This window comes from Triturus cristatus, chromosome 6 (assembly GCF_964204655.1).
Source record: "Triturus cristatus chromosome 6, aTriCri1.1, whole genome shotgun sequence".
Lineage (NCBI taxonomy): Eukaryota > Metazoa > Chordata > Amphibia > Caudata > Salamandridae > Triturus > Triturus cristatus.
The window spans coordinates 440,231,397-440,257,872 of record NC_140589.1 but is presented as its reverse complement, the minus strand read 5'-3'; the positions used below and the strand labels follow the sequence as shown (position 1 = coordinate 440,257,872).

At 45.5% G+C, this 26,476-nt stretch overlaps 1 protein-coding gene across 2 annotated transcripts in view; it reads right to left on the bottom strand.

Moving 5' to 3' along the window:
- TINAG (tubulointerstitial nephritis antigen) overlaps nt 1-26,476 on the bottom strand; it is an 806,666-nt gene that overhangs the window by 24,971 nt on the left and 755,219 nt on the right. For both annotated transcript variants that reach the window (XM_085610863.1, XM_085610864.1), the window contains one exon: nt 3,043-3,088. In XM_085610863.1, coding sequence (XP_085466989.1) covers nt 3,043-3,088 — 46 coding nt within the window. The remainder of the gene's footprint in view (nt 1-3,042; nt 3,089-26,476) is intronic.

Below are 26,476 nucleotides of genomic sequence, written 5' to 3'. Positions count from 1 at the left end.
GATGTTTCTCCTGCCAATGGAACAAAACACCTCCCCACATCCAGTCCTTTGTCTCAGGTCTATGAGCAAATTCACCCCTCATGAAGGGGGTATTCAGCACCTGGGTGACAGTTGGAACCGTATGCAAATTGGCTTCTAGAGGCTTTAGGCAGGAACCAGGTGATTTTATAAAAATCACTGTCCTAAAATGTTTATTGCAAATCAAACTTTACCCGTGAATTGGGATTGTAATGAATATTTTAAAAAAGTCTGTGTATGAGCTTGCTGTGTCGTTGGTGGAGATAACATTACTAAGGCGCCGATTCCGATGTCAGAGAGACTCAGGTCCGTCCGACATCGGTCAGGAGCCGTAACCGTCCAACCTGCTGTCGTCAGTTCCAGCCCTGCTAGTACGATGCACCCGAACAGGATTCGGACGCGCTCGTATACAACACAATGCAAGCATGCATTCCAAGCGGAATGCATGCTTGCATCGTGGAAAGCAGGGGTGCAGTTCATCCCTGCACCCTGTGGGTGGCACCCCAAGGTGCCTGCCACGGGGTGCAGGGATCCAGAGAGGGGCACCATAGGTGCCCCCAGGCCGCCATACAGCAGCCTCGCACCCATGGGGGCCCTATTTGGGGCCCCCAAAGACAGTTTCCGGTATGAAAAGGCAGTGAAAAACTGCGATCGTACTCCCTCTGTTGCAAAGAGGCGGCCGGGGGAGTACTGAGGGATTTCCGCACGGCGGACAGGCTCTCTGAGCCTGTCGTCCGCAATCCGGAAATCTGTGTCGGATTCCTTTCCGACCGAGCCCATCAGAATGGCTCGGTCGGAAAGGAATCCGGCTGACACAATCGAATCGGCCCCAAAATGTAATATTGCATCCCAGTCCTTCTTTATTGAACTGAAAGTTCTCCTACAGTGAAAGTAGCTTTTTGGGACTTTATCACTGTAAGGACATGTTTAACATTAAAACTTTGCACACCTTACTTTAAATACAGTGCAGCCTGCCTTGTGTGAAATATGGCATACTTAAGGGTGACTTAGTAGTATTTAATAGGAGGGTTTAGGCATGTCAAAAGGGATTATGTTGGCAGGGTGAATTTGCATTTCCCTACAGTCATGGACTTATTTATTTATTTATTTATTTTTTGAACTTGTAAGGCGCAACAGCTACCCAAAAAGGGATTCCCGGCGCCGACTTGATCATTGACCCGACATTTTAGAAATATTAGGTAACAATTAATGCACACACTTACCACTAAACCTTTCTCCCTTATTTCATCGTTTAGTAATTGTCTCGTACATGACTCACTTAGATGAGCACCAACGTGGTGCTTATTATCTATGTACTTGCAATTTATGCATTATCTTTCATTGTCCATAACGAAACTTACACATTGCTTTAAATACTTGATATGAGGTCTGTTTTTTATGAACATTTTATGGTAGCAGTTGACATTCTCAAACAGATATCATGCTTTAATATATTGTAAAAATATTTTTCTTGAATTGCACAATGAATCCAGAGACATGCATGTTCTCTGTCATGACTGTATCATCCTGGGTCCTTTTGGAATACGTGGTGGCCCTGGTGTTGATATTTCCTGCCCTTGAATCAGAGTAGCCTTTGCTAGCCATTTTACTGGTTGTTTGGCACAGCACACACACTTGCACATTTGCTGAAAGGCTGAAGGTGCCATTGTACAGTAACAGAGACACTTTGGAAGCCAAAAGCTGAAGTTCAGGTGAACACAAATTATTGTGCACAGCATGTTCATCAGGCATTTGTATAATGAACCAGATGCACTCCATTTTGTCTTTGTGCCGCAATAACTTATGGTCAGATTCTCTTATTTCATAATTGTTTATTTCTGAAAGAAAGTGCTTGTATATATTCTATCCAGCCTGTGTTAAATACAATTACTGTACCTTTGTCTGCAAAGCCCTGTCAATCTTCTACCCATATTTGGAAGTAGCACAAAATAAACTTAATTTGATTCTCTTTGTTTCATCATTGCCTAGAGGTCTAGTCTTATTTGGCTCCAGGGCTAACAAAAATGATTTAAACTCACTACACAGAGAAGAACTCCACACAAAACTTATTTGTCACCGGTTATTGTGATAGTGAAGAACACAATACTATCCCTACTATCAAAAAAACCTCGAGTGTTTTTTAGAAGGAAAAGACATTATTCTTTTAATACTGCCCTCACACACTTTGCAGTGTCATGCTTCATCATTGGGCCGCGTCGAACGCCCCCGTGCAGACCAACACAGTGGGCGGAGCGCAATGTTTTTTGAGATGAAGGATAAAGTGGTGAGGTAACAGAAAAGAACAGAGAGTTTGACAAATAACACAAATAGTGACTGCACGTTTGGGGTCCCTTCTTGAGGGAATATTATACTTTGTTTTTGTAGTCACTATTTGTGTTATTTGTCAAACTCTCTGTTGTTTTCTGTTACCTCACCACTTTATCCTTCATCTCAAAAAACATTGCGCTCCGCCCACTGTGTTGGTCTGCACGGGGGCGTTCGACGCGGCCCAATGATGAAGCATGACACTGCAAAGTGTGTGAGGGCAGTATTAAAAGAATAATGTCTTTTCCTTCTAAAAAACACTCGAGGTTTTTTTGATAGTAGGGATAGTATTGTGTTCTTCACTATCACAATAACCGGTGACAAATAAGTTTTGTGTGGAGTTCTTCTCTGTGTAGTGAGTTTAAAACGTTAGTTAGGGGAGTCAGAGAAGGCTCAATTTCTCCCTTACCTCTCTTTTTGGTGATATTCTAACAAAAATGATTCCATAAACGTTTCTGTTTCTTAAACTGATCTAAACCCATCATGGAGTCAATGTCTATTGATGAAAAATTTATGGTAAAACTTTTCAACAACTAGATGAATTTGTCCTGAATTATATTATACAGTGCAATACATTTACTTCAATAATTTCAATTTGTGAATTATGTTACATTGTGTTTGTAAAGTAAAACAAATGTAAGAATAAATGATTTTACATTCTTCCTTTGAGCTCTGTTCTCATTAAAACATTTCACTCACCCAGAACTTCTGTTTTTCTCCATTTGGACCTTTGACTGCTCCCCACCTAAAATATAGACAAATGTTTAGGATATATCTATTAAAGAAGAATGTCAACATTATTTAAGATCCCAGTTGTTGTTATAATTGCGATGAAACAAATCTGAGAGCAATTATCACTGCTCTGTAGATAATATTGAATTTTGATTTTCCTAATACCAGGATCCAGAAACACTTGGGGCCCGATTCACAGAACTAACTTAAGACAAAATCCTAAACTTACTACCATTTTGGTATTCACAGAAGGCACTTACTCATTTTGGTATTCACAGAAGGCACTTACTCATTTCGGTATTCACAGAAGTTAGGAGTCCTAACTTTAGGACTCCTAAATGCCTTCTGTGAATACCGAAGGTCTTAAAATTAGGATTTTTCTCAGTTTAGTAGTAGTATAGTTAGGACTCCTAACTTTAGGACTACTAAATGCCTTCTGTGAATACCGAAAGTCTTAAAATTAGGATTTTTCTCAATTTAGTAGTAGTAAAGTTAGGACTCCTAACTTTAGGACTCCTAAATGCCTTCTGTGAATACCGAAAGCCTTAAAATTAAGATTTTTCTCAGTTTAGTAGAAGTAAAGTTAGGAGTCCTAACTTTAGGACTCCTAAACTGAGAAAATCCTAATTTTAAGACTTTCGGTATTCACAGAAGGCATTTAGGAGTCCTGAAGTTAGGACTCCTAACTTCTGTGAATACCGAAGTGAGTAAGTGCCTTCTGTGAATACCAAAATGAGTAAGTGCCTTCTGTGAATACGAAAATGGTAGTAAGTTTAGGATTTTGTCTTAAGTTAGTTCTGTGAATCGGGCCCTTAAATTGGTATTCTAAATACTAATGCAAACATATGTGCTTTTCTGCTGAAGACGCAGCTTTTGCACCAGCGTTTTGCTTTTGATAAATGCAAATGGACACAGGTTTTCCATGCTGTGATGTATCAATTCCACATTTATCACTCAATAATACCTCATAATGTACAGGCTTTTGTGACCTCTCTCTTCAAGCCCAGCAAACCACCCAGTTACATGTCCTCTTATAGACCTCTATCATTACTGAACACTGAGTATAACATCCTTAGCAAAGTTCTGGCTCGCCTACTGCTGTCCCTACTCCCTCACTCAGCACACGTGGATCAAAGTGGCTTTGTCCCACATGACAGTATCTCCTTAAATATACTTAGTTTATTCATCATAATGGATACAGTTAAAGAACACTTCTCGGTCACTGGCTGCCTCTCCCTCAACATCCGACAAGCATTTGACACTATTAGCTGGAAATTTATGTTGGTGACACGTATGGCATTTGAAATACCCCCAGCACAGGTTTGCTGGCTGTGGCTTCTGTATTCAGGACCTACAGCAAGAACCAAGACGGGACCATACATCTCATCCTCATACCATGTATCTTGTGGGACATGACAGGGTTGCCCACAAGCAACACACTGTTTGTGTTAGCGGTGGAACCTCTTCCACAGTGGCAAAAGGATGGGGAATCTCTGATGATCGTATGGTCTATTCAATATCGCTTTAAGTGGATGATCTGATCTTATACTTCAAGGACCTATAGGGGGACCTAGAAGGTGCGGCTGGATGATGGCTAAATTTGGCGACGTGTCTGGTCTCTGGATTGATGTAGATAAATCTTATAGCTTTTTCTTTAATGACACCTATGGAGATCCCTCAGTCTCATTCGGGTCCCCATATATCCGAGTAGCACCATGCTCATTTTGTTATCTCGGCAATCAAGTGCTCCGCACACCAGCAGGTATATTGGAAGGTAACCTTCTGCGGGCGGTCACTGCGATCCGATCACAGGTGAGTTTCTGGTCTACATTAGTCCTGTTTGTGGTCGGCCATTTGGCTCTGGCTCGAATGGTTGTGTTACCTCGCCTATTAAACTCTTTCGTGAACCTACAGATCCTAGTGCCGGCCCAGTTGTTTTGCACACTAAATACATTGTTGATTGATCTGATCTGGGGTAACGATTGCTGCAAAATTTAAATAGCTAAACTGCAATTGCCCACGGACAGGAGCAGTGGGGGTGCCCCATGCCTTAAGGCCTATTGTATAGCTGGACAGCTACAGTGGCTGGCCTATTGGCTGGCATGTCACAACTCGGAAAACATAGGGTACACCACCAGAATGCTTCATAGAGGGCAGCTGCATAAGCATCTTTGTCCGGGCCCCCCATACCCTCAGCGGGGTCCCTTTTCTTACACATGGCTATCTTTAATGGAAGAGCGCCATGAGATGTACTGTATCCCAAGGCCATATGCCCCAATGTTCCCTTGTGTGGCCTTCAGACCCCATTGGGCCCCTTAACGGCTGGGATGTTGTGCTCCGCAGAGCAGAAAGAGTTAACGTCCTTAGGCTCCCCATTCGGGGATGGGGAATTAATGTTGCACTCTGATTTGGCGCACATCCATGGGTTGCCTGAAACACTGTTTTTAACAGATGCTAGTATTCTTGGCTACATCTACTGCCACTGGTCATCAGATGGAAAGGAACCGGAAACACATAAACTACTACAGCCGCCACTCACATTGGGCCACGGTAAGCACCTTATCTGATGGTTGTATAGGGGGCTCTGTACTCATTCTATGCTACCATTCGATCCTCTCAAAGCCAGATAGGGAATGGAACTATCTTTTACAATACCCCTAAAAGATTCTCCTGTAACTCGCGATTTAAATTTATACAGTTTTCCGTATTCCATATCTCAAACCCCACAAAATTATAGTGATGGTCCCCACGGCCACACGGGACATAGATCTTATGTATACGTTGTGGCATTCACTGACAGCCTATTGGATCGGTGGTGGGGTGACACTGTCAGAGTTAACAGGTACAGACAATTGGCGTACACTCGAACAGTGTTCACCAGGCTTATACCCTAGACCTGCAAGCTCTAAAGTTACTTTGTAGATTTAGCTCTGCTGTTAGCAAAACTACTACTGACTAAACACTGGAAGTACCCACAGGTCCTTCCAATGGCTCGTTGGCAGTAAGAGATGATGCATGGGGTAGTTTAGCAGAGAGTGGTGCAATTCAGCATGATGAATACAGAGGATTGACCAAAACGGCAATATCAATGAACTGGGATGCCCTGCTGGAGATATTCCAGGCAAGGGGCATGGAGGATGACAGTGAGTACTGACTGAATGCAACAACCACGTATCTGATGAGTGCAGCCACTGGGGGGATTATGCCGCCCTGGCCATGCATGCTCTTGCCTCAGATTTAAACGCTTGCTCTTCCCTACAGCTCTGGTGAAATAAGCTGTTAGCACTGATACCAAAATCAATCCAGGCTCCAGCGAGTAGTAGTAATAGACCACCTACATGTTTTATACAATATTCTTAGTTCTAACTCACAGCTGCCTCATTCCATTGTTAAGAATTGTGCCCAGATATAGGCCTTGGTAGTTGCACAACCTTTTACCTACATTTGTCCTACCTTGCTCTTCATAACAGTCTGGCGTTGACCTTTTACCTAGTTAGGTGCTGAATAAATGTTGTGTGGTTTTCCCCTGAAAACTAGCCTCATTTATTATGCATGACGATTCTTAGTATTACAGCAGGATAACTATTTTCTGCATAATAACTCTGTATAAGGGTCACCGCTATCATCATCCTTGGCTGACATGCCCACAGTATCAAGACACATCTAGGTAGGACCCCGAAGGGTACCTTTTGGGTATATTAGTACTGAATCTTTGCTGGGCAAACCAGAGGAGACATAGCTTCCATGCTGAAAGGCTGGCACAAGGCGCTGAAGTCCCTGCCCGCAGACACTCCAGCACTCAGTGGTCTGACATCGTTTGGTGGGTATCCAACTCGAGACCAAGACAAGGTCCTTTGTTCTCTCACATCAGGTAATGGGGTTGGCTCTTTCCTTCGAGGTTTCTTGGCTATGCACCTACATATATGCAAGGTACACTTAGGTACATCTAGTTAGGGTTTTGCATCATAGGAGTACTCATGATTACTGCCATGTATCTATATGCCTGCATACAATGATTGCTTTAGCACCATGGTATAATTCTACCTTTTATGTACTCTGTTGGTGCTTATAACTGTGTAGGTCTGTTTTTGTCTAATAGTTGTTGCAGCACACGTATTTTATACTAGAATGATGCTGGTTCAATAAATACTTATTGAAAACATCCCCACTGTTTATTCTGTGTATCTCTCTGAGACAAAGTGAGCACTAGTGACTGAGCGAAAAGTACTGTACTGTTTTCACAAGACCTGAGGGGCCAGGGGAGTCATGTGCGATAGTTGCCAGAAACTATTCGCTTCTTGGTCAGGTATTGGGGCTTATAGTGGCACTTTGAGCTAACTCAATCAATCAATCAATCAATCAATCAATCAAAACATTTGTGGAGCGTTCTACTCACCCGTGAGGGTCTCAAGGTGCTGAAGGGAGGGGGGGTGCCGTTGCTGCTCGAATAACCAGGTCTTGAGGTGTTTCCTGAAGGTGGGGTGGTCCTGGGTCAGTCGTCGGTGTGTGGGAAGGGAGTTCCATGTCTTGGCCGCCAGGTAGGAGAACGATCTTCCTCCTGTGGTGGTTCTGCGAATCCGTGGGACGGTGGCGAGGGCGAGGCTGGTGGAGCGGAGCTTGCGGATGGGGGTGTAGAACGAGAGGCAGTTGTTGAGGTATTCCGGGCCCATGTTGTGGAGTGCTTTGTGTGCGTGGGTGAGCAGCCTGAATGTGATCCTCTTGCTGACGGGGAGCCAGTGCAGGTTTCTCAGGTGGGTGTATATGTGGCTGTGGTGAGGGATGTCGAGGATGAGTCGTGTGGAGGTGTCTGTATGCGCTGAAGACGTTTCTGAAGTTTGGCCGTGGTTTCTGCGTATAGGGCGTTCCCGTAGTCCAGTCGGCTGGTGACGAGGGCCTGGGTGACCGTCTTTCTGATTTCGGTGGGGATCCACCGGAAGATCTTTCGGAGCATGCGCAGGGTGTTGAAACATGAGGACGAGACTGCGTTGACTTGCTTGGTCATCGTGAGGGAGGACTCCAGGATGAATCCCAGGTTGCGTGCGTGGTCCGTGGGTGTCGGTGCGGTGCCCAGCGCTGTGGGCCACCAGGAGTCGTCCCAGGCGGATGGGGACTGTCCGAGGATGAGGACCTCCGTCTTGTCCGAGTTTTGCTTCAGATGGCTGTGCTTCATCCATTCTGCGACATCTTTCATTCCGTCCTGCAGGTTGGTTTTGGCGGTGCATGGGTCTTTGGTGAGGGAGAGTATCAGTTGGGTGTCGTTGGCGTAGGAGATGATGTTGATGTTGTGTTTGCGTGCGATGGTGGCGAGGGGGCTCATGTAGATATTGAAGAGGGTTGGGGTGAGTGAGGAGCCTTGGGGTACATCGCAGATGATCTTGGTGGCCGCGGAGCGGCAGGGAGGGAGGCGGACTCTCTGGGTTCTGTCGGAGAGGAATGATGTGAACCAGTCCAGGGCCTTTCCTTGGATCCCAGTGTTGTAGAGGCGGGTTATTAGGGTGCAGTGGCAGACGGTATCAAAGGCTGCCGAGAGGTCCAGGAGGATGAGAGCGGCTGTCTCTCCGTTGTCCATCATGGTCCTGATGTCATCAGTGGCTGCGCTGAGGGCGGTCTCTGTGCTGTGGTTGGCTCGAAATCCAGACTGGGATGGGTCGAGCGAGTTGTTTGCTTCGAGGAATGCAGTCAGCTGTCTATTGATGGTCTTCTCGATGACTTTAGCGGGGAAGGGGAGAAGAGAGATGGGGCGGAAGTTCTTGAGGTCTTTGGGGTCTGCTGACGGTTTCTTCAGAAGAGCGTTGATTACTGCATGTTTCCAGCTTTGAAGGAAGGTGGCTGACGTGAAGGAGCTGTTTATGATGTTTCGGAGGTGGGGTGCGATGATGGTGTCGGCTTTGTTGAAGATATGATGGGGGCAAGGGTCGGAGGGGGAGCCAGAGTGGATGGTGTTCATGACGTGGGTGGTGTCTTCGGTGCTGATGGGGTCCATGCGCTGAGGGTGGTGGTGGGGGTTGTTGGTTTGGTGGCTGGAGGTGGAGTCTGGGGTCCGAAACTGTCGTGAATATCTGCGATCTTGCGGTGGAAAAATGTGGCGAGGGAGTTGCAGAGGTCTTGCGATGGTGTGATGTCGTTGTTGCTGGCGCTGGGGTTGGAGAGCTCTTTGACGATGCTGAACAGTTCCTTGCTGTTGTGGGTGCTGTTGTCCAGCCGCTCCTTGAACGATGTCCTTTTGGTCGTGCGGATCATCTGGTGGTATTCGCTGGTGGGGCTCTTGAGGGCTGTCATGTTTTCTGATGTCCTTTTGTGGCGCCATGCTTTTTCGAGGGTTCTGCATGATTTCTTTGTGGCTTTTGAGGGCGTCTGTGAATCATGGGGTTTTTCTGTTGCCAGCCTTGCCTGGGGGTTTCTTCAGTGGAGTGAGGTCGTTGGTGCAGTTGGTGAACCACTGTGCGAGATTGTGAGCTGCGTCGTTGGTGTCAGGGGTGTTGTAAATTAAGGCAGAATGTGATTAAACATTTACTGAAAACATTAATGCTTCCCCTTTTGATCATGTTTTCTTCGTTATGTTGACCGAAGTCCGGACTCCATTTTGTATTGGCATGCTGCCATGTGTTCACCACGAGGAGAGTCCGACCTCTGTGTTAGTTGCTCTTGTAATCTGCCTAGCAACAGTTTATAAATAGCTCTCTCTTGTCCGTCTGGCGCATGCCCAGACTTGACCACATCTGTTATAATTAGCTTTGCTTGACCATGTCCTTTCGCGGGCTCAAGGAGTGTGTTGGCTCCGCCCATGTATTGATTCAGTATCGAGAATGACCATAAATGGTAATGTTCTTCGGCCTCATGTTGTATCCACCCACTTATGAGCCCCTCTGTTGTGTATAAAAGGGGACTGTGTACGAATGTTCTTTGTGCTACTCCATGCAATACTGAAGAGTGTTGTGTGGATTGTAGGACCACCCTTAAGGGTTAATAAACGTTGTTTTGTACTTTGCAGTTTCCGTGCCAACTTCCTTATAGATTCCGTTACAGGAGAGCGAACCCTTGTGTCTTGCGGGCCTAGCTGGGGCCTGTAGTCATCAATTGGCGCCCGTCACGTGGGGCTCATCGGCGACTCGGATGCTCGAAGGACTGGTCGCGACGAAGGTGAGGAGTTTGGCCGGGGACGTGATCACTGCCAGCGGCGTCTTAGCCCTGGCATCCCGAGGTTTTTCTTCCTTCCCTTCCGAGCTGACCGTCTGGGTGGCGCCGGTCATCGACTGAGACCTCTTCTGTCGGTCCTGCCGTGAGAGCCGTTTGGGCGATTGTGGAGCTTGGCAGTTGGAACCTGGACTCTTGATTGGTAAGAACCGTTGTACGGTACTTGCTCCGAGTTTTGAAGCCTGGGTTGGCTATTTGAGTTTTGATTGATGATGACTAGTCATATTTTGAATTTGTCTTTGTGAAAATATATGCGTTGCAACACATATAGGCAGGTAATGTGGAGAAATTTCTCCAGGAGCTGTGTAAACTTTGAACGGCGCAACGATTAAGTGCCATTTTTCCTTATAATATTGCATATTTTGCACTATTTCTGAGCATGCCTGCTTTCAGCGCACTCCGTAAGTGGTGCTGCTGTTTTGGTAACCGGTTGAACCTCGAGGAATCTGCTCCAGCTCCCCCAGAGGGGACTCCTAATAGGGATATGTATGTGAAGCATGGTCTTTCTTCCATAATGTACAGCACGCTATGGAGGAAATACACGAGGAAGGATCCTGAGTTGCGATGGCCTTTGTATGGATCGTTTGATATACGTAAGATTGAGTATGTGGAACAGTGTATGTGTAAGCGACGTGCTCGTCAGGATATGTTTGAGTGTGTGCGATTATGGGTGAAGGAAGTGCGTGAGCGAGAGAAACGTGAGAAAGCGCTGTTTGATAAAGAGCAACGGAAGAATGACCATGTGCGAGCGCAGGAAGCGAAGCGTCGGGAGGACAAAGAGCATACGGACAGACAAGAGAAAGAGCATAGGCTACAGGTCTCGGGTCAATATGTTGTTCGCCAGCCGCTTTATCCTGTCCTTAATAATCCTGATGATGATTTTTATTTACTAGATCGCTCTCCGCCCCCTTATGTTGGCGCATCTGCTCCGCGGCCGCAAGATTCTGGCCCGGCTCCGGGTAAGGTCGACACACGGTCCATGTTATCGGCCGAGCATATGGCTGAGCTTCGGAAACTTTCCCTCCGTGCACTTAAGGGCAAGATGTCTAAGGAGGAGTTGTTCCATACTTGGGGGTCGTGGCAAGATAGAGAGAGGGTGTATTTTCTGTCTCATTTCGCGGATGAAGTAATTGCTGCTTTCCGAAAATATTCTAGTGTCCTTGAGCCTGACGAAGTGTCTTCGGATGCCGGAGCATTACGTAATGGTGATGCCAGCCCATCAGAAGAAAGGAGGAACGCCATTCATACCACTTCCTTTCTCTCATAATGGCTCTTGTAGAGCATGGTACACTTTGCTGTTTGCCACTCGGAAACCGACAGTGGGACGATTGCTTTTTAGACTTAACAGAGAATGCCATCAAGACAAGAATGGGTATCCACAAGCGAATGGGACAATTTGGGAATGGGAAGAGTACCGACCGGACAATGAATCCATCCCCTATATCTTCACGAACACAAGAGACACTGTGGGGAAGGACAAATTCGTAATCCAAGTAGCACAAGCTCAAGCGGATTTGTGTGTCCAGAGTGTGGGTTTTATCCCTGTTGGTGTCAGTGATTGTATAACTGTACTGAACATCGACGGGCTGAACAACAGTACCTTCCTAGCGTCCCATAATACCTATTTTGTATGTGGAAATAAAGGTTATTACCGTTTGCCGGCTGGGTGGTCCGGGGTATGCTATGTATCATTCCTATTACCTCCTGTATTCTTAGCACCTGCGTCATATCATAAGGATTTGAAACTGTTGAATAATGTGACTGTAAATAGATATAAACGTACTCTATCAATTGATGATGTGGATCAGACCGATACCAGCTTGCAACAGTATATTGATTTTAACTTAGGACTGTTCTTCTTTGTTGGAGCTGCTTTGAACAGTAGGAAGATCCGAAGATTGACAAGAGTGGTAGAAGCTGTGACAAATCAGACTGCTGCCGCTCTTGGGAATCTTACGGAAGAATTACAAATAACTAGGATTGTTGCATTGCAGAATAGTATGGTACTAGATGTAATGTTAGCTGATCGAGGTGGAGCCTGTAAAATTATTGGAAGTAGCTGCTGTGTGTTCATCCCTGATCATACGCCATCCGTTTATAACGCCATTAACAAGCTGCATAAAATAGCAGCTGAAATCCACACAGAAAACGGCACTTGGTCCTTTTCTGGATGGTTTTGGGCGTTGGTTACTGCCTGGGGATGGAAGGTCTTAACTGGTCTCTGCATTATTATAGCAGTTCTGTTCCTTTTCTGTATGTGTATTCAATGTGGACCATTGTGCTGTTCCGTATGCATTTCATTCTGCATTCTAGATAAGAAAGCTATTGCCGATGTTGCTCGACAGAAGGGTCTAGCTAAAGAGGTTAAGGGAATGATGATAATTGATATATATGATGATTATTCTTGGAAAACGGATGTCTTCAGTAAATGCTGAAAGGGTCGTCTGTTGTAAATTAAGGCAGAATGTGATTAAGCATTTACTGAAAACATTAATGCTTCCCCTTTTGATCATGTTTTCTTCGTTATGTTGACCGAAGTCCGGACTCCATTTTGTATTGGCATGCTGCCATGTGTTCACCACGAGGAGAGTCCGACCTCTGTGTTAGTTGCTCTTGTAATCTGCCTAGCAACAGTTTATAAATAGCTCTCTCTTGTCCGTCTGGCGCATGCCCAGACTTGACCACATCTGTTATAATTAGCTTTGCTTGACCATGTCCTTTCGCGGGCTCAAGGAGTGTGTTGGCTCCGCCCATGTATTGATTCAGTATCGAGAATGACCATAAATGGTAATGTTCTTCGGCCTCATGTTGTATCCACCCACTTATGAGCCCCTCTGTTGTGTATAAAAGGGGACTGTGTACGAATGTTCTTTGTGCTACTCCTTGCAATACTGAAGAGTGTTGTGTGGATTGTAGGACCACCCTTAAGGGTTAATAAACGTTGTTTTGTACTTTGCAGTTTCCGTGCCAACTTCCTTATAGATTCCGTTACAGGAGAGCGAACCCTTGTGTCTTGCGGGCCTAGCTGGGGCCTGTAGTCATCAGGGGTGTCGACAGGAGGGTTCTGGCTTAGCGATGTGATCAGCTGGTCTGTGGTTACTTTGTTCCAGCCTCTGCGGGGGATCTGTAGCGTGTGGTTGTGGGGTGTAGTCTTCTTGAAGGTGAAGTGGATGCAGCTGTGGTCGGTCCAGTGTAGTCCGGTGTTGTGGCTGAAGGAGACGTGGTTGCTGGCGGAGAAGATGGGGTCGAGCGTGTGGCCAGCGAGGTGGGTGGGCGTGTCCACCAGTTGCTTGAGTCCAAGGTTGTCGAGGTTGTCGAGCAGGGTGGTGGTGTTGTTGTCGTTGTTATTCTCCAGGTGGAAGTTCAGGTCCCCTAGGAGGATGTACTCTGGTGAGGCTAGGGCGTGCGGGGTGATGAAGTCGGCGATGGTTTCGCTGAATTGTGTCCGTGGGCCCGGGGGTCTGTAGATGAGTGTTCCTCTGAGGGTGGTCTGGGGGTCGGTATGGATCTGGAAGTGTAGCTGTTCAGCGGCGGTGAGAGTGTCTTCGGCGTTGGTCGTGATGCTGATGGTGTTCCTGTGGATGATGGCGATTCCTCCTCCAGTTTTGTTGACGCGGTCCTTCCGGGTGATTTTGTAGCCATCCGGGATGCCTATGGCGATGTCAGGGGCCGAGGAGGCGTTCATCCAGGTTTCCGTGAGGAAGGCGACGTCTCGTGCTGTTGTATAAAGGAGTTCCCATAGTTCGACGGCGTGTTTGTGGACGGAGCGGGTGTTGAGGAGGATGCACTTGAGGTGGTTGTTGTTATTGTTGTTGTGTTCGGTGGGCGGGGTGCCGGTTCAGAGGCAGGTGAATTTGCAGGCTTGGCAGGTGAAGGGTCCCTGGGTGTGCTTCGGAGTGGCTCGGTGGCAGGCGGCAGGTCGTCCGGTGTTTAGAGCGATGAGGGTGGCGGTGTCGTATCTCAGTCGGGTGCCCTGGCCTCGGCTGGTGCCAGGGGTTCTGGCGCTGGGCGCGGTCCAGGCGCGGACAGGCGCAGACGGGGTTGCCTTTGGCGCGCCAGCGGCGCGCCGATGGCGCGCCCGCTGCGCGGCCTCCATATGAGGGTCAGAGGGAGGGAGGAGCAGCTGGGAGGTGGGAGTGGGCCAGCCAATGGGAGACGAGGGGGCGGGGCCACAGGGACGCAGCGGCGGGAAACAGAGGCTAGGGGACAACAAAGGAGGGGGCACAAGGGGGAAAACGGGCCAACGATCAGAAAGGTGTAAAGGCAAAGGCAGAGAAGGACACAGAGGAAGGGGGTACAAAAGACAAAAAGGGCACAGAGGGGGTACAGAAGGCAAAATGGGCACAGAGGGGGTGCAGCAGGCAAAGTGGGTTCAGAGGGGGTACAAAAAGCAAAATGGGCACAGAGGAAGGAGACAAGACAGTTACCGGTGGAGATGCCGGTGAGGCGAGCTGAACACAGGCGGCGGCGGCAGGGGGTCACAGGTCACACAGGGGGCTGCGTGGCGGTGAGGGGAGCAACCTGCCTGGTGACAGGGTCAAAGGTCGCTCTCTCTACCGCTGCGCGGCTTCCATATGAGGGTCAGAGGGAGGGAGGAGCAGCTGGGAGGTGGGAGCGGGGGAAGCCAATGGGAGACGAGGGGGCGGGGCCGCAGGGACGCAGCGGCGGGAAACAGAGGCAAGGGGACAACGAAGGAGGGGGCACAAGGGGGAAAACGGGCCAACGATCAGAAAGGTGTAAAGGCAAAGGCAGAGAAGGACACAGAGGAAGGGGGTAAAAAGGGCACAGAGGGGTACAAAAGGCACAATGGGCACAGAGGAGGTGCAGCAGGCAAAGTGGGTACAGAGGGGGTACAAAAAGCAAAATGGGCACAGAGGAAGGAGACAAGACAGTTACCGGTGGAGACGCCGGCGAGGCGGGCTGAACACGGGCGGCAGCGGCAGGGGGTCACAGGTCACACAGGGGGCTGCGTGGCGGTGAGAGGAGCGACCTGCCTGGTGACAGGGTCAAAGGTCGCTCTCTCTACCGCTGCACGGCCTCCATATGAGGGTCAGAGGGAGGGAGGAGCAGCTGGGAGGTGGGAGCGGGGGGGCCAATGGGAGACGAGGGGGCGGGGCCACAGGGATGCAGCGGCGGGAAACAGAGGCAAGGGGACAACGAAGGAGGGGGCACAAGGGGGAAAACGGGCCAACGATCAGAAAGGTGTAAAGGCAAAGGCAGAGAAGGACACAGAGGAAGGGGGTACAAAAGGCAAAAAGGGCACAGAGGGGGTACAGAAGGCAAAATGGGCGCAGAGGGGGTGCAGCAGGCAAAGTGGGTACAGAGGGGGTACAAAAAGCAAAATGGGCACAGAGGAAGGAGACAGTTACCGGTGGAGACGCCGGCGAGGCGGGCTGAACACAGGTGGCGGCAGCAGGGGTCACAGGTCACACAGGGGGCTGTCTGGCGGTGAGGGGGCGACCTGCCTGGTGACAGGGTCTACAGTAACTGGTAACTGGTCTACAGACTAAAATATCCTTTGGGGGTGACTGGAATCAGTCTGGACACCAATCCCTTAGTTTATGTTGTCTAAACCAGCAGATCCTATATAGATTTGTAGGAACTACACGACATGGTGCAGCGTACATTGGTTTGGTTCTTATTTAATGGTCAAATCTGAGTTATTCTGTTGTGCTTTCTCAGAGACCCCTACACACATTTACCCAGAGATGTCTGGATTGGGGAGGGAAAATCTGCCACAGCTGAGTAGGTAGATCCTCTATATTGGCTGTCAGTATATTCAAGCTTGAAGGATTATAGTTCCCCATATAGTGCAAAACTAGGGGTGGGTGGAATTTGTGAAATCCTCTTCCGCAAATTATCGCGAAAATGTTTAAAATTATCGCAAACAAGCGGAAATATCGCGAAGATGCGGAATTTTTTTCTCCGCATGTTCGCGAGATTTTCTGCATGGTTGCGGGTCCCCAACTTACCCATGTGGTTGCTCGCGGGCGCGGCCATCTTGTTTTGAGTTGTCTCGCGGTGCATGATCGCGAGAAGAAAGACGTGATCGCGCGACGCATGACGTCACTGCGGGCGTGAACTGTCGCGAGACAGCGCAAATGGCTAAAAACAATCCAACATCTCATGGAGAACGCGACCGGATCAAGAAAACTTGTCGGCGAACGCAGTGATTCAGGTAAGGCGATCGCGCGCGAGAATGTATTATTTTATAGCGCGAGCAAGAAACAAATTATCGCCAAGCTGCGGAAAGCGGAAATTTTGACATTTTCGCGCTCTCCGCGGAATGCGAAAATGTCAAATTATCGCAATTTCCGCGAACGGAATGAAATTTTCGCCCAGGCCTATGCAAAACCTTATCTCCTTCACATACTAAAATCTTCCTTGAAAAATGTCTGTCCAAGATGAGGCTGCGCCTGCATTAAATACAAATGCAGGGAAAGCTGAACAGGAAGGCGCAGTAAACATTTCAGAAAATGTCAGAAATGCACTTACTTTAAATAGCAGATTTTGGAGTCCTAGAATTAGGTGGGACTGTTACCTTCGTGATTGAGGCACACCAGGCATAGATGACAGAGGTGTTCTATTCTTGGGCTAAGTTCCCAACTGCTGATACACTAACACATACATTTCATTCTTATATTGTGGATGAAATATCGGGTAATTACAATCCATATGAGGACATAGATGTCCAGTTAATGTATCAGGAACATATGAACTGGTTTAAAGGCACCTTCCCATACACCACAAAAAAAGTGGAACTCGGTCCGCTCAGCAGAGAAGAAGCGACTTGGCCAGTTCTAGCTGCTTACACACTACATCCAGAAACTTACACATTGACAGTGGCAGACTTTCATCCACTTCACAAAGAAATAATACAACTTTATAGAAATCTGACACAGGTCGTTATGAGAACACTTACACTTCAACCTACAAGGGTTACTACAGCAGGTCAACTACAAGGGACTGCAACAAAAATCACCCCACATATGCTGAACGCAATTATGGGACGAATGCCACAAATGCCCATTAAAGGTGAGCAAATGCCATTCTGGATTGCTTAGAAAATAGCACAGCTTGAGGCAGTGTTTCCACACACAGGCCCACAATAGAAACACAGAATTTTGACAATTTGCTTGCAATGGGGATAGCCCCCCAGATAGAGGATTTTTACAATTAGGGGCACTGTCTTCTCTGCCACCTATACCAGGACTCATGGTACCCATTCAATAGCAGTGATACCAGAAGTATTCAGACATATACAGAAGGAGTACGGGGCAGAAACTTCCCTGGACTTACGGATGAAATTAATAGGCAATTTTTCCCAGGTATCTACAACAATGTTAGCAAACATAAAAGGGGAGGCAGCAGGGGTGCCTATACAGTATACACCAAAGCCTGGGGGTATGCACTCCTGAACAACAGGAGCGGTAATTACCTAAAATGATCAAAGAGACCTATGCTTCACTAGGTAGAGACAATTTGGGAGCTAGACCTGTGAAACCACAATTAATGGGTTATTGTGAAAAGGATAACGCCAAGCAAGCACCCGAATAAATGGGATAATAAACAATCAAAAAACAAGCAGAATCAATCAAAATCAAGGGGAGGGTCTCCTCAACAGGAGCCCTCTGACAGGAAATATAACGAGAAATCGTGACAACATTAAAAAGCTGACAGGTGTCAGGCTACTGATGCACGTTTCTCTAGTTCATTTAAGGGTTCATAAAAAAACTCTGAGAGGGAAGGACGGTCAGAACACAGGTCAGAAGAGCGAGTCAAGCCAAGAGACGCACACCGCTCTTCAGACTACATTATCAAAAAAGAAGATAAACAAAAATCCAAACCTCAATTTAAAAAGAAGAAGTTAGTTGGCCTAAAAATAAGAAATGCCAAGGCTACTGTGGCCTCAACTTTTGAACGGGGAATGGGCTCTGATGATGTTAGACAGCACAGCAGAAGTAACCATAGCTCGCCAGAACCTGACAACATTTCTGGTGACAGCAGCTTTGAATGAACATATAAAGGTAGAAACACCTGATACAAGGGTAAGAGTTCAACATCCGTTACATGAAATAACACTACATATCGGTTGGGACATACCAAGAAAATTGAAGGGTCTTTTTTAGGAGAACCTGACATATGGATACGATGTCCTTTTGGCTGAAAAAGATTGGCCACCTGAGTTCGTTATGGACTGCCCAAAGGAAAAAAGGCCATTTTACCGTCTTTCTCTGACCTTGTTCCAGAATCACTAAAAAATTATTATGCGCAGGAGTGGGCAGTAGCACTAGCTCCTGCTTTATACCACAATCATGTAGGGTAATATGCTGAGTCACCTCACCATGAAATCCCAGTTAAAACTACTCCAAATCCACAGAGTCAGTACTAAATAAAACATGACGTGAAGAAACAGGTCAGGGAGATCTTAGATCAACTTGAATACCAAGGTGAAATAGAGAATTGCACCTCTTCCATGAATAACCCTTTGTTTCCCATAATGAAACCCAACAATTCATACAGTTTAGTCTTATACTACAGGCATTTGAACACTCGCATGAAAACATTTGCAGTAAAGAATACACACAGTGCCAAATTAATGAATAACATTGTGCGGAACAAATAAAAGACAACACTAGATATCCCAAATGTTTGCAAAAATATAGCACCTGGAAGCAGATATTTGACAGCGTTTTCAGCCCTCGTCTCTCAAAGTCAATTCTATAGATTGCCCTAAAGGTATATGAATAGCCCCGGGCTGTTTTCAGCAAGAGTATCAGAGTTACTTTAAAATTTTGATGAGGAGGCATTGTCCTATGTAGATATATTTATCTGACGGACAATTAATTATTGCATCATTTGAACGGGGTGAATGACATAATTATGGGATTCGCCTTGGAGGGCTATAAATGTAACTTTAAAAAATCAAAAAGTGCCCACCTCAATGTCCTATTTTTAGGATATGAGCTATCAAGTGAAGGGAAAAGCCTAGCAGCTAATGTTTTTGAAAAATGTGTGCTACTCCAACCTCCAAAGATTCTGAAAAATCTACAATCCACTTTTAGATTCCTAAATTTTGGCAGAACATATATTTTGGATTACGCAGAAAAAGTAAAACCTTTCTACAACTTAAAAAGACCTGATTTTTCAGTTTGACACACAGAAATGCTCCATTTCTTACAAGCTGACATGATAGCTTCTACACATTTACACACATGTGTGAACACCACCAATTTAGTGATCTGTGTAATTGCGGGTCAATCCGGGTACTCTTACCTCACCTTCAATGAAGGCGAAACTGTACTCATTGCATACAAATCTCATTTGAAATGCATTAACTGATTAAATACTGACAGCTGTACAGACTGTTGTAGTGAGAGAGAGAGAGATCTAGCTTCAGGGGAAACAAATAATTGTCATGACCCCAGTTCCAAAGTTAGAGGCTGTTACAAAAGCAAGCGTTCCAAGTGCAAAATCACTGCATACGCAGAGGATCTAATGGGCTACTTCTCTCACTGCAACAGATGTAGACTACAACTTTGATTTTACATTACCAATACAAGGAAGTAAACAGTAATACAGTGCTGCATGTGCGATTGTAATGGGATGTATGCAGGACGATAAATTCCGTCCTAGCAATACGCAGACGCAATCTATAGGAGATTGCATGGCACAGCTGGTAGAACCAAAAGCCCTGATACTGACACAAAAAATACAGCTCGAGAATTCCCCACACCAATTGTGTGCGATTCATTTTATTGTGTCCAGTCTTACAATGAATATCTTCGCTACTGGGGCCAGAATGGGGTTAGAGAGTCAAAAGTTGCACAATAAAGCACAAGTTGCTTTGGGAACAAGTGGCAGAGCTGAAAAAGGGCTTGCCATGGGATCACGTAATTCATACGCTGAGGGCCTGATTCACAGAACTAACTTAAGACAAAATCCTAAACTTACTACCATTTTGGTATTCACAGAAAACATTTACTCATTTTGGTATTCACAGAAGGCACTTACTCATATTGGTATTCACAGAAGTTAGGAGTCCTAATTTTAGGACTCCTAAATGCCTTCTGTGAAAACCGAAAGTCATAAAGTTAGGATTTTTCTCAGTTTAGGTGTCGAAAAGTTAGGACTCCTAACTTTAGGACTCCTAAACTGAGAAAAATCCTAACTTTAAGACTTTCGGTATTCACAGAAGGCATTTAGGAGTCCTAAAGTTAGGAGTCCTGACTTTACTACTCCTAAACTGAGAAAATTCCTAACTTTAAGACTTTCGGAATTCCCAGAAGGCATTTAGGAGTCCTAAAGTTAGGACTCCTATCTTCTGTGAATACCGAAATGAGTAAGTGCCTTCTGTGAATACCAAAATGGTAGTAAGTTTAGGATTTTGTCTTAAGTTAGTTCTGTGAATCGGGCCCTGAGTCTTCAACGTGTTGGCATGCATGTTGAAGGAAATTAATTGGCTGATGAGGCCATTAAGGCGACAGTAAGAACTGTTGCTGTTGCTGCAATCACTCGTTCTAGCACAAGAATAGACGGACAGAAAATGGTAGCTGTTAACACTACGCGTAATAACAGCTCAGCCTTGTCAAAAGGTTTTCCACTCAAGTACTCCTACAAGTTAGATGCACAAAATATTACAGGAGTGGGGGATAAAGTAATGCCAAATATGGATTACAGATTAGGTTTAATTCTAGCTGCACACAAGGGTCTGGGTTCATCACATGCAGGTATTACTGTGACAGTTTCATTACTGAAACAACATTATTGGTGGCCATGTCTTACCAAGCAGACCAAGGGCTTTGTCCTTCAGTGCAACATCTATCAGCAGATGAAGGGTTCCACCGTAGCACATGCGCCACAAACCCCACTACTGATATCAAACAGACCACTCTCATGTGTCTATTTGGACCACTGCAGCCCCTTACAATCTGATGGGGCTTACAAGTACATCTTGATGGCAGTAGATTCATGCTCTAGATTTCTGTGGGTTTGGCCCCAGCGCTCGGCTGATGCTCAAAATGGTATTAAGGATTTGCGTGTCTTCATAGGGACTTACGCAATTAGCACATTACATCCTGACCGTGGCCCTGCATTTTGCTCTCAGGCTTACAAAGAATCTATGGGAAGTTTGGGTGCAGCATTGCGGTACTCCTCTCCGTACCATACAGAGGGAAATTGGATTGTGGAGAGGAAAAACTGGGACTTAAAGCAATCCTTAACAGCAAGGGTTATAGGCTCGGGCGGAAGTTAGGACAATCACCTATATGAGGTCCAGAGGGCACTTAATAACATGCCAAGAAACTCCCTGGGAGGTTGTACTCCATACAAGGTCCTGTTTGGAACAAGAATGTGGGTACTGGACCTCAATGGGGGCAGCAAAGAGGTGGATGAAAAAGCATTTGACATTAATGATAGTGTGGCTGTTTTACAGGAACTCAATGAATTCCGGGCAGTACATAGCAACATCCAAGTAAAACGCACTGGCACCGGGGAAGTTAAAACAGTTTCGGCAAGACCTACCTGGGTCCCAAAGATTGAGGATCAAGTCAGAGAAAAGATCATCAACAAAAAAGAATTTGGGCCATCATGCCTGTACCTGTCATGGCTTTTGGAGGAACATTAACAGTACTTCTTCCGCCTCTTGCCGGCAAAAAAGATCTGTTCAAACCACACTATGTGGCCGATACTAAATAGCAGGCCACGTGGGCTCCTGAGTATTCGCCGATCTCCTCTCGCTACCATACAGGAAATTCAGCCAGAACAGCTAATGACATTTGAAGATTCTACTATACGAAGTAACGGAGATGCCAACAATGGAATGGAACTCATACCAGTCGAAATTGGACAAAAACAACATACAAATGATATGCAATCTCAATCTATGTAAATTGCCTCATAATGAGTCATCTGCCAATTCAATAAAACCTGCTTAGCTACCAAAGATAGATCGAAAAGCGTCCGGCTATTTCATCAATTTTGATTCCTTTTCTCTAGACTGAGTGAACCAGAATCCCCAGCAGCTTCTGTTTCCTGCAAAGAAAAAATATATTGAGATCTACCTTTGCCTTAAAAAGACTTACCTTGTTTGTGGCTACAGCTCTGGATTGCAATTGGTCTTCTTTTCCTAGTCCTTTGGATAGGTGGGCCTACCCTGAATCCATGTGCATTAATGAAAGCAAAGACGAAAGTGTGTACTTTGATGATGAACACTCCTTTAAGTCACAGATAGCTAAGGTATTTGTATTCAGCTTTTTCTATCTAAAAGCTATTACAAATATCCTACTCTTTCTCCTTGAGCATGCGTAGTTCAAAGTACTTCAGGATATGGTGGGCTTACAACGTGACAATTCAAGTGCCTTATACTTGAGGCTTCCTTCTAACTTGGTCTAAAAATCCCAATTAGAATGCAGCAGACTGTCTCATGCTTAAACTCCCAAAAGGTACCTTGTCCTCTGCACATTTACTTAGGAGACACTGGCGTCCTGCCCATAAACCTTTAATGTTTGATTATTGAACCTGCTTCATTACCAAACACAACAAAGACCCATTTTTGATATATCATCTTTTTACCTAGTACTCATCAGCATGTTCCCTCAGATCCTCCACATCCCATCTTTTAGGAGTACCTAAGGTAAATTCAGAAAGCAGTCTCAGAGTAGCCAGGCTTCCTCCTTTAATTTAAGTTCCCTTGATCTGTGCTCAGTTTTGCACTACCCCTTTTAGAAAAGCAGCTATATCTTACTGTTTTGCTATGTAGATTGGGCGATTCATTGTGATGTTTCAAGTTCTTTCATTGCGAGGACAGTTTAATTGTTAGTTGTTGTTATACCTGGCATCTTTCGGCGTGTTTCCCCCACCTTTTTGCTTTTTGACCTCTCTGTGTTCACTCTGTTTTTGCTGGTTTAGTGTCTCTGCGCACTTTCTCACCACTGTTCAGAGTGAAAGTGCAAGTGCTTCTGTTGTAAATTGTATTATGGATTGGTGTTCAATGTTTGGTATATTGGATTTACTAGTAATTCCCTTGTAAATTGCACTAAGAATGCCAGGGCCTGTAAATCAAATGCTGCTAGTGGGCCTGCAGCACTCATTGTGCCACCCACAAAAGATGCCCTGTAAAGGGTTCTAGCACCTGCCACTGCAGTGTCTGCATGCAGTTTGACACTGCCATGTCGACCTGGCAAGTGCACCTACTTGCCAGGCCCTAATCTTTCCTTTCTTACATGTAAGTCACCCCTAAGGTAGGCCCAATGTACCCCTTTGGGCAGGGTGCTGTGTATCTTAATAGTAGGACATGTACTGATCAATTGAAACCCAGCATTTTGAGAAGCTCAAACTAAAGTGCACAGTGCTTAGTATGAAGCATGTCAATAAAAGGTGAGGTACAGCTCTATCATTGGCACAGTTCTTGATTACATGTAAGATATGATTGCTGAATCTTGGTGGAATGTAGTTCCCATACAAACCTACATTCCATCTCAAGTGTTTAAACTAATCTCTAAGGTAAAGTGCATTCACTTATTATAATATTCACAAGGATAAGGACTGTTTCTAAAAATAACTGCAAGGAGTCAATTCGCTCTTTTCCTGCTGGCAGATTAAAATAACCTAATACGTCTTTTCCTGCACAGATCCTAAAAGTGGATAAACACCAGATACATTTCCTTGTAGATAAGCTTTAATAAAATTCCTGCACCTATCCCTCTTCCTCCATTGATTTATTACCAATCCTATTACAAAGTCATTCTTTTTAGTGAATTGAAGCTTTCTTCCTCTTATAGTGTATACTGTGCCAGTATTACACTTGTATTGCTGCACATTGCCTTCTTTCCCACCTCATGAATGCTATTTGAATTTCTGCTTATATTTATAACCTTGACAGTGATATTACAGCAATGTCTGTGCTCAGAACTCTCCATAATAGGATATATGGGTAACACAAGTATATTGGTAACACACACCAAGTATAGCTCCTCCTATTTCTGATTAAAAAAGTTGTTGGTTAGAATAATACCTTAAAAACAAGCATAGGGAAATTCCTGGAATCTGGTTTCAATGCACTATCATACATAATGAGATATACTCAAATATACACTTAGGGCCCGATTACGATCTCTTCATGAAAGGCTCCAAATGAGATTTGGATTCTGCGAATCCGATTTGGGACCTATGTTCCCGACTGAATCGTTCACCTTTCCGGACAGCCAAGTATGAAGCAAGGAAGCCGTTCAGGCTGTCTGAATCGATTCCGAACAGGATTCCGGCATCCGAATCATACAGCCCAATGGAGACGGTTTCCAAACGAGTGTGAACGATGACCGATTCGGACAGCCGTCCTGAGTTGGTTTGGGCTAGATGAAATTGCTGTGGGAGTTGGACTTTGGGGGCCTGTAGCAGGCCCCCCATCACCCGTAGGCGTCCAGATGGAGCCCCCCTTCCCAACCATGTACAGTGTGGCAGGCACCATGGCATGCCTGCGCCAGGGTGCAAGGTTTTTCCCACCCACCCCTTTTTTCTCTGGGTGCCTGTGTTCTCGTTTGGAACACAGGCTTCCATTGAAGTCAATGGGAGTCCGACCGAACCGAGTCTGTAAGCATCTGAACACATCATAATCAGTCAGTCGGACTCCCCTAAAACTAATTGTTTGGAAAGCATTCCTATCCCAATTTGGTGGGAATGCTTTCCTGATGATATCGCAATTGGCCCCATTAGTGTGCTATTTCTCTGGGCAACCAACCTATTTCTGTTATATGCTATTTTATACAGTGTATTCTCTCCTAGCTCATTTTTTTACATTTAGATAAGTCAATATTCAGCTGACAAAAACAATTATAAGTACATATATATATATATATATATATATATATATATATATATATATATATATATATATATATATATATATATATATATATATATATATATATATATATATATAGTTTTTACTTCTGCTATGTCACTATGCCTTTAGTTTGCAGTTTTTTCACCACTTGATGCATTTCTTGGTTTGCCCAACACACCTCTGCAAAAAGTCCTTTGGCTAGTTCACTTCTACCTCTGATAATGTTACACAGCATGTAATAAAGATCCCAGAAAGGTAGACACAGATGACTTACTCAGTGGTTTCTTGTTTGATGTTAAGGGGCACAGCACCTCACCCACCAGCAGATATTCAACTATCACAGCTTACCCAGCACAACTGATTTTCCTCTCATTTCATCATGGCACCATAAACTTGCTTAACCTTACCTCATACCTAAAAAGCTAGCCACTACACACCTTCCTCTCTATACAAACAATTTTTATTAGTATTTCAAATAATACAAACATACCCCAAATGAGTTTGTCAGGCTATACATGTAAGAACAAGTCATCACATAGACATTGTGTAAAAATGCATTGCTGTATAGGAAAGAAAACAATCCTATTGGGATTAAACATTAACCCCCTCTCCTCCCCCATCTATTGATACCCCTCAGTCCCTACCCCATTAATTAAAAAATCACAATACGCCAGACCTATGAACCCTGTAGTAGGGAATCCCCCCAGGAGGCATGTCAGGGGTGCACAGTCAATTGATCTCTGGGTCGCCTCATTAAGTCAAGTCACTACTTCCCTCCAGAAAACCTCTAATAGGGGAAGGACTACACCATGCGAAGCATCCCTGCTCCTTGTTGTCCGCATCGAGATTAGGATGCGTTGGCAGCATGGATGATCTGATAAATGTTACCTGGGGTTAGCTATGCCCTATGCAGATAACAAAAGCGAATCAGCTTAAATCTAGCATTTCTAAATACTGTGTAGGTGCAAGCAAGTATCTTGGCCAAATCTGCAGGTGTCATTGGAAGTGCTAAGACTTCTTCCCATTTTTCACTAAGCCCCACTAAAAGTGTAACAATACTGTGCCTTAACTCTTGATAAAGACACGTCACTGCCCTAAAGTGGCCTGGCATGGTACACAGCAGCTGGGAAGCTCTGTACTGCGGGGTCTTCTTCACGCCCATATCCCAATGACAACGCACCTTGGCAGCTACTACCTGATGCAGTAGAAACGGACCCCTCTGGATTTTATAATGTGGTTGAAAATCTTAAAATGTTAGTAGCACCCCATCTCTGTAAAGGTCCCTGATCCGGTGCACCCCATAGGCAGACCATTCCACCAAGACCCCGAGTCCTTCTGCCTGGGTAACATACTTCACACCCCTCA